Here is a 9,597-nt window from a genome sequence, read left to right as displayed (position 1 = left end):
TTTTTTTCCTTTTTTTCTTCTTTTTTTTCTTTTTTCCTCTTTTTCTTTTTTTCTCTTCTTTTTCTCTCTTTTTTCTTCTTTTTTTTTCCTTTTTTTCTTTTTTCTTCTTTTTTTCTCTTTTTAATCTTGACATTTCGACTTTTTTCTCGAAATCTTGACTTTTTTCTCGACATTTCGACTTTTTTTTCGAGATTGTACGTCAACATTAATCTTGACATTTTGACTTTTTTCTCGTCATTTTGACTTTTTTCTCGAAATTTTGACTTTTTTCTCGACATTTCGACTTTTTTCTCAACATTTTTTGCGGCTCCAGACATATTTGTTTTTTGTGTTTTTGGTCCAATATGGATCTAAAACATTTTGCTCTCATTAATTAGATTAATTTTTTCAATCGAGTCCCACCACTAGTTATTTTATAACTTGTTTATTGGAAAGTGTTTTTTTTTTTTTTTAAATTGCATAATGTTTAATTGTTTTTTTTTTATTATTACATTAATTAATAGAAATTTGATTTCTTAGGAAAAAGGGACAGATTAAAATGAGTTTATTTCTGTTCCCTTTCATTCAAAGAAAGAGATTTTTTGCAATTACAGTAAATTGAACTGTTTTGTGTTTATTTTAATGATTGAAACAAAGAATAAAAAAAAAAAAAAAAAAAAAAATTAAGAATAAAGAAAAACCGATGTTTCTCTTCCACAGTGTGTTTTTGGAAGTACTGCTCCCAGAACTGAGCGTCTCTGGCCGTTGCTGACCTTCCCGTGACCTTCCCGTGACCTTCCCGTGACCCTGCGGTTCCACCAAGTGTTTTTACAGTGTGGACACTTTATTTATTGTCCAGTCATGTTTGAAACTCCAGAAAAGACTATTGTTTGGACGTCCCGGACGGTTCCAGAGGACTCAGTTCATCCTCCACCTGTTTCATCTCGTCTTTCCTTCCTGTCCTTCGTTTGACTCTGACCTCTAAAGGTCCAGGAGACGGTCGCCGTGGAAACGGGGAGCTCTGAATTCCTCTCCCCCGGCCGGCGCCGGCCTCCACTCGGACCTTTTCATTCGCTCATTAATTAACAAGACTGACCAATCAAAGACGACGATGTGTGCTGGAGTCCTGGCACATGAACACACACACACACACACACACACACACACACACACACACACACACACACACACACACACACACACACACACACACACACACACACACACACACACACACACACACACACACACACACGTTAATCCTCCATCAGAAGACAGACACACGATGGTTTTGTATCTTGTGTGCCAACGTTAAATAAAGATCTGTAGCTCAGCAACAACCGCTGTGGCAAAAAGACTCCTGTTTTCTGTTCCTTACGGAGACGCGACCGTGTGACCACGAACGCTACACCAACACAGTCAGGACACAAGTTTTAGGGTAGAAAACATCATTAAATGAAGTGATTAGACCCCAAAGACAAACTGCTCCGTAGGATCTGAGGCTACGACAGGAGATGCTAACCATCAATCAATGATGAGCTGATCAGCACAGACAATAACTAGCTGTCTTTACTTTTGATATTTAGTTCTGTATTGACTTCTGCCAACACGTGGCTTAGTGGGTTAGTGTTAGCTGTTAGCAGGGGAAGCTGGTTAGCAGTATTAGCTGGTTAGCAGTATTAGCTGGTTAGCAGTATTAGCTGGTTAGCAGTATTAGCTGGTTAGCAGGGTTAGCTGGTTAGCAGGGTAAGCTGGTTAGCAATATTAGCTGGTTAGCAGGGTTAGCTGGTTAGCAGGGTTAGCTGGTTAGCAGGATTATCTGGTTAGCAGTGTTAGCTGTTAGCAGTATTAGCTGGTTAGCAGGGTTAGCATGGTTAGCTGGTAAGCTGGGTAGCAGGGTTAGCTGGTTAGCAGGGTTAGCTGGTTAGCAATATTAGCTGGTTAGCAGGGTTAGCTCGTTAGCTGTGTTAGCTGTTAGCAGGGTTAGCTGGTTAGCTCGTTAGCTGTGTTAGCTGTTAGCAGGGTTAGCTGGTTAGCTCGTTAGCTGTGTTAGCTGTTAGCAGGGTTAGCACAGTACCATATTTTCAGCACTAAAAGGCATTTAAAATCCTTAAATGTTCTCAAAACCAGCCGTACCGCTATAATCCCGGGCACTAATGTATGAATGTTGTCGTATTTACTAAACTCAGACCAGTTTTATCTGGAACACTGAGCTCAAAAACTGCAGTTTTAGTTTAGTTTGGTCGCGACGAAGCCGCTTTTAATCGATGTTGGACCGTTCAGACACATTAAAACCGCTCCTTGGTTGGATACGGGTTCCAAAGACATCGTTAGATTACTATCATGTAGCTGCAAGCAACCATCATCCAACCATCATCCAACCATCATCCATCGCTGGCAACGATGAACCCATCAGTGTGCTTCCACCCAACTTGTGTCCTGTCAGGTTTTTACGGTCATTTTACGGTCGTTTCTACGGTCATTGATGGTCCTTTAATGGTCCTCTACGTTTCTATGTGGTCCTCTACGGTTCTCTATGGTTCTCTATGATCCTTTATGGTTCTCCATGGTCCTCTATAACCATAGACCTCTATGGTTCTCTATGGTCCTCTACGATCCTCTACGGTCATTGATGGTTCTATATGGTACTCTAATTTACTCAGTGGTTCTCCATGGTCCTCTACGGTCCTCTATGGTCGTCTATAGTTCTCTATGGTCCTCTAATGTTCTCTAGAACCATAGATCTCTATGGTTCTCTGTGATCGTTTATGGTCCTCTATGGTTCTACATGGTCCTCTAGAACCATAGACCTCTCCGGTCCTCTAAAGTCGTCTCTATCCAAACCCGTGGTTTTCAGCCAGCAAACCACTCCCTGATTATTCATGAATGTGTCGTTCATTATCTTTAACTGAAGAACTACAAAACAAATACAGCCCTCTCACCGTTGCTATGGAGATCCAACGGCAAGGTCAGACCTGGACCAGGACCTTAATGAAGAACCAGAACTCCTGCAGAACCAGGAGAGACACAGAAAACTGAAGGGTCTACTGAATAACGGGGTACTTAGTATTGCCCTTATTTTTATTTATTTATATACTTTTCTTCAGCTTTTGGTGTGCGGTGAATAGTGGCGACATCTGTGAGAAGTGATTGTGCACTTTGTGTGTCTGTTCTTTTCTATTTTTTATTACTATTTACCATCCTAGTACGTTAGTGATCTTACTGATTTTAGTGATTTTATTGTTTATAAACCCGAAAAAACCCGAAACACACCCGAAAATAAACCAGAAAATAAACCCGAAAATAAACCAGAAAATAATCCCGAAAATAAACCCGAAAAAACCCGAAAATAAACCCGAAAAAACCCGAAAATAAACCCGAAAAAAAACGAAAATAAACCCGAAAAAACCCGAAAATAAAGCCGAAGAAACGCGAAACACACCCGAAAATAAACCAGAAAATAAACCCGAAAATAAACCAGAAAATAATCCCGAAAATAAACCCGAAAAAACCCGAAAATAAACCCGAAAAAACCCGAAAATAAACCCGAAAAAAAAACGAAAATAAACCCGAAAAAACCCGAAAATAAAGCCGAAGAAACGCGAAACACACCCGAAAATAAACCCGAAAAAACCCGAAAATAAACCCGAAAAAAACGAAAATAAACCCGAAAAAACCTGAAACACACCCGAAAATAAACCCGAAAAAAAACGAAAATAAACCCGAAAAAACCCGAAAATAAACCCGAAAAAACGCGAAAATAATATTTCCTTTTGGTATTGTTTCATTTTAACAGCACTTTGGTCGACCTTGGTCGTTTTTAAATGTGCTATATAAATAAAATTGACATTGACATTTCATGATACATTGATGATGTGATACATTTTATTCATGATGCAATTACTGAAAATCTCAAAGTGCTACAGTTTGATAATTAAAAGGAAAGACAAATAATAAAATCAAGATAAAAGGGATAAAAAGTAAAGACATGGCAGAAAAGAGAATAAAATAATTAAAAACAGCAACTACGGGACAAAAAAAACGCATTGTTTAGTGATAAAATGCTTTGCTAAAGAAGGTTAATCTAACACTTCAGGAAAAGCCGTTAACAAACTCTTTAACATCTCAATAGAAGTTTAGTTATTTTCTGATAAACATCATTTTGTATTGTTTAATTGATCAATTCATTAATTTACTTTTGTGAATTGAGTTGAGAAAGTTGGACTTTGTTGGTCTTCACATTTAATTAAAAAAAATAAATAATATATATATATATATATATATATATATATATATATATAAATAAAAAAATATTTAAAAATATTTAAAGAAAATATAAATAAAAAATAAATTTATAAAATAACTATATATGATTTATTAAAATATATATTATATATTAAAAATGCATATATATGCCTTAGGTTTTAAAAGCTATGGTATTAAACATTAATAGAAAGTTGCTTTTAGAACCGGATCATGAATCTGAGGCCCGGGGGGGGCCCGCCCCCGCCTCACCGTGACCTTCCCCAGCCCGATTACGGCCCTGCAGCCCCGACACAGGGCCATTCTTCCTGCAGGGGTTACCGTGGAAACCCCCCAAACCCCAAACCACTGTTTGCCGTCTGGGAGGGTAAACACGGATCAGAGCCACCACGGTGTCCAAGAGGTCAGCGCCGTCGCCACGGCAACCACGGTGTGTGTGTGTGTGTGTGTGTGTGTGTGTGTGTGTGTGTGTGTGTGTGTGTGTGTGTGTGTGTGTGTGTGTGTGTGTGTGTGTGTGTGTGTGTGTGTGTGTGTCAACCACATCTTTTTTATTTTGTGTTTTTGCCTTCCGTCCACTAGGGGGAGTAGTGACACCATCAATTAGGTCTATTTCAGGGGTCGGCACTTATTTAGCTCTTTAGCGCCGCCCTAGTGGCTCCTGGAGCTTTTTCAAAAATGTTGGACCTTTTTGTTCCTTTCTTCTTTTTTTTCCTTTTTCTTCTTTCTTTTTCCTTTTTCTTCTTTTTTCTTCTTTTTTCCTTTTCTCAACATTTTGACTTTGCTCTCAAAATTTTGACTTTTTTCTCGACATTTAGACTTTTTTCTCGAAATTTTGACTTTTTTCTCGACATTTATACTTTTTTCTCAACATTTTGACTTTGTTCTCGAAATTTTGACTTTCCTCGACATTTCAACTTTTTTCTCAACATTTCGACTTTTTTCTCGACATTTCGACTTTTTTTTCTCGACATTTCAACTTTTTTCTCAACATTTCAACTTTTTTCTTGACATTTCGAGTTTTTTCTCGACATTTTGACTTTTTTCTCAAAGTGCATATGAAAATTTTTATTTTTTTTTTCCCCCAGTTCTAACTAATATAAATACATACTGTACAGCATGTGTTGTCTTCATTCTAAGGCTTATTCAAGACTTTTCATTTCATTTGCGGCTCCAGACATATTAGTGTTTTGTGTTTTTTGTCCAATATGGATCTAAAACATTTTGGGTTGCTGACCCCTGGTCTATTTAATCAGGTGTAATAATCACAGGTTTAATCAGGTGTAATAATCACAGGTTTAATCAGGTGTAATAATCAAGTGTACAAGTGACAACGTGGCAATACCTGCATGAACAATGTAGGAATAAAATTACATTGGAACATTGGAACATTGGAACATGCTTGGTGCAAAATTTGGTGACTTTTGGGGCACGTTTAGGGGGAAAAAGGCCCTCATTTCATCGGAAAAATAAAATCGAGTACGAGGATAACATTTCCTACAGATACAATAGTAGTCCAGTTGTTTAGCTATAAAATGTATAGGAATCGTTCAGTTTGTGATACAAGCATCCTGTTTTCTAATGACACAACTGTTTTCTATTGAGTCTACACTCCCTTTTTTCCCTCTTTTTTTCATCTTTTTGCCATATTTTTTTCCTATTTTTTTTAATCTTTTTTTCATCTTTTTTCCTCTTTTTTCAGCTTCTCTTTTTTCATCTTTTTCTCCTCTTTCTTTCTCTTTTTTTCCTATTTTTTCCATATTTTTTTCCTATTTTTTCATCTTTTTCTCCTTTTTTTCCTATTTTTTTCCTCTTTTTGCCATATTTTTTTTCCTATTTTTTCCATCTTTTTTTCCTCTTTTTTCAGCTTCTCTTTTTTCATCTTTTTCTCCTCTCTCTTTTTTCCTCTTTTTTCCATATTTTTTCATCTTCTCTTTTTTCATATTTTTCTCCTCTTTTTCCTCTTTTTGCCATATTCTTTTCCTATTTTTTCATCTTTTTTTTCATATTTTTTCCTCTTTTTTCAGCTTCTCTTTTTTCATCTTTTTCTCCTCTTTCTTTCTCTTTTTTTTCCTATTTTTTCCATATTTTTTTCCTTTTTTGTCATCTTTTTTTTCCCTCTATTTTCCCCAAAAGATATGGACGTGGAGCCAAGGAAAAAGAGGAAAAAACAGGGACAACAAGATGAAAAGATGAAAAAGGAGAAAAAAGAGAAAAAAAAGAGGAAAAAGAGGAAAAAAAGAGGAAAAAATATGGAAAAAAGAGGAAAAAAAGAGAAAAAAAGAGCCACGGCAAACTGGTAACTCATTTCAACCAATCACTCATTAGAACACACTTGTTTCTGGCGGCCATTTTGAAAAATGGCTGCCATGGGCGCCATGTTGAAAATTCACGATGGCTCCACGTCCAATTATTTTTGGAATGTCTTTGGCTAATGTGTGAACCAAATTTCATGCTTGTATCACAAACTGAACGATTGTTTTGGTTATCTCCTGCACTATAGTAAGTGTAAGTGCTCGGGCCCTAATTACAGCACTCATGGTACCGGCGCAGAACTCTCAATTTCTGCCACAGAGAAATTCCTGTTTTTGATGGAGATCCAATGCAATTCAGGACATTTATCAGAGCTTTTGAGCCGTGTGTTGAAGCTAAAACAAACACCAAAGGAGAGTGTTTGTAGTACCCGGAGCAATCCACCTAGAGCTCTAGTGCGCAGCTGCAGCACATGGAGCCAGACAGAGTTATACTGTGGCCAAAGACAGAGAACATTTTTGGACATGAATTAAAAGTCAAAGCTGCCTATGTGGACAAAATCATTGCATGGCCTTCTGTGAAGTCAGAAGATGTTAAAGGGCTACATATGGTCGCCACCCGTCCCGTAAAATACGGAATTGTCCTTTATTTGAGAAAAAAATGTTGCGTCCCGTATTGAGCCAATACAGACATATATTATGCTCTTATTTATTGATGTCATAAAATACAGATGAAGGTCGAAAATTTGAATATATTGCAAAACGTCATTCGTAGTAAATTATAAATATATATATCATTTCCCACTACATTCAAAGTGAGATATTTCAAGCCTTTATTTGTTATGATTTTGGTGATTATGACTCACAGTTTATGAAAACCCCAAATAAAAAATCTCAAAAAATTAGAATATTTTATGAAATCAATAAACAATTCAATCATCAAAATTATAACAAATAAAGGTTAAAATATCTTGCTTTGCATGTAATAAGACTAGGTAACATATTAGTTTCACCTTTTACACCATATTCTAGTTGAATTATTGAAATAAATTAACTTTTACACCATATTCTAGTTGAATTATTGAAATAAATTAACTTTTAAACCATATTCTAGTTGAATTATTGAAATAAATTAACTTTTACACCATATTCTAGTTGAATTATTGAAATAAATTAACTTTTACACCATATTCTAGTTGAATTATTGAAATAAATGAACTTTTACACTATATTCTTCACCTGTATGTATATTCTACATCTGGGCTGATGTTACATACGTATACATACTCTTTTTTTCCTCTTTTTTCCATATTTTTTACTTATTTTTTCATATTTTTTTCATATTTTTTCCTCTTTTTTTGAGCTTCTCTTTATTCATCTTTTTCTCCTCTTTCCTTCTCTTTTTTCCCCTATTTTTTCCATATTCTTTTAATCTTTTTTCATCTTTTTCTCCTTTTTTTCCTCTTTTTGCCATATTTTTTTCCTATTCTTTCTCTTTTTTTCCTATTTTTCCCATATTTTTTTCATCTTTTTTCATCTTCTCTTTTTTCATCTTTTTCTCCTCTTTTTTCCATATTTTTTACTTATTTTTTCATATTTTTTTCATCTTTTTTCCTCTTTTTTTTACCTCTTTTTTTTCTCCATCCCCAAAAGATATGGACGTGGAGCCATTGTGAATTTCAACATGGACACAACTGTTTTCTAATGAGTCTACACTCCTTTTTTCCCTCTTTTTTCCATATTTTTTTCCTATTTTTTCCTATTTTTTCATCTGTTTTCCTCTTAGCTTAGCCTAGCCTAGCTTAGCTCAGGCTGTGATTGGGTCTCGAGATTTGGGTCAATTGCTGCTCGTGTTTTGGTCGGTTTCGTGTTGGTTTCGTGTTTGGTTTGTGGTTTTTGTTGCAGTTTCCAGTGCTCGACGTGTGTTCTTGCTTCCTGAGTTAGCAGTGGATGCAGCGGTGAGTTTATCTTCTCGGACCCTGACCTCTTCAGAGCGTCAATAAATCAATACTACGCAGAGCGTCACATCTGACATTGTTTGGTTTAAACTTCCGTTTACTTCCCGGGAACTTTGACCCTTCATATTAACTGTAGAGTCTCTGGATGTCAATGATCCCTCACCTTCACGTCGCTGCAGAACTAAAACCAGAACGGTTTGACCAATGGAAGCGCTGTGACGGTTCCACCTACAGGACAGAGATTCCCCTCGCTGCCGTGGCCGGTGCCACGGGACTAATCATTGCCAGATCACCTCCATACAGAGGGCAGTTAGTTAGTTAATCTTTATTTCAGTCAATTATAAGCATAAAAAATCAACAAGCAAGATAATAAACATTTACAGGTTTTTCTTTGGTCAACATGGAGATTATTTTGACCGAAAAGGTCTGGGCTTGAAGCAGAAAGATTATCTTTTAACATAATAGAATATGGGTCAAAAGTCAAAATTTTGTGAAAAAAGTCGAAATGTTGAGAAAAAAGTCAAAATGTTGAGAAAAAGGTTGAAATGTCGAGATTAATGTTAAGTACGATTTCGATAAAAAAAAAGTTGAAATGTCGAGAAAAAAGTCGAAATGTCGAGAAAAAAGTCGAAATGTCGAGAAAAAGTTGAAATGTTGAGAAAAAAAGTCGAAATGTCGAGAAAAAAAGTCGAAATGTCGAGAAAAAAAAGTCGAAATGTTGAGAAAAAAAAGTCGAAATGTCGAGAAAAAAAGTCGAAATGTCGAGAAAAAAGTCGAAATGTCGAGAAAAAAGTCGAAATGTCGAGAAAAAAAGTCGAAATGTCGAGAAAAAAAGTCGAGATGTCGAGAAAAAAGTCAAAATTTCGAAAAAAAAGTCGAAATATCGAGAAAAAGTCAAAATTTTGTGAAAAAAGTCGCAATGTTGAGAAAAAAGTCAAAATTTCGAAAAAAAAGTTGAAATGTTGAGAAAAAAGTCAAAATTTCGAAAAAAAAAGTCGAAATGTCGAGAAAAAAGTCAAAATTTCGTAAAAAAAAGTTGAAATGTCGAGATTAAAAAGGAAAGGGAAAAGGGAAGAAAAAGAGAAAAAAAGGAAAAGAAGAAAAGGAAAAAAAGAAGAAAAAAAAGAAAAAAGGAAAAAAAGAAAATA

The 9,597-nt window shown here is 35.8% G+C and overlaps 1 protein-coding gene across 1 annotated transcript in view; it reads left to right on the top strand.

The window, feature by feature from the left end:
* The window catches only part of urp2 (urotensin II-related peptide), an 11,151-nt gene extending 9,897 nt beyond the window's left edge, over positions 1-1,254 (top strand). Inside the window, exon 5 of the mRNA XM_061715910.1 lies at positions 700-1,254. Within this exon, the coding sequence (XP_061571894.1) occupies positions 700-731 (32 nt within the window). The 3' untranslated portion in view covers positions 732-1,254. The remainder of the gene's footprint in view (positions 1-699) is intronic.
* Positions 1,255-9,597: the final 8,343 nt, after the last annotated feature.

Source organism: Cololabis saira, chromosome 24 (genome assembly GCF_033807715.1).
Source record: "Cololabis saira isolate AMF1-May2022 chromosome 24, fColSai1.1, whole genome shotgun sequence".
Classification (NCBI taxonomy): domain Eukaryota; kingdom Metazoa; phylum Chordata; class Actinopteri; order Beloniformes; family Belonidae; genus Cololabis; species Cololabis saira.
Note: the sequence above shows the minus strand (reverse complement) of the source record. Positions and strands in the feature narration are given on the sequence as shown.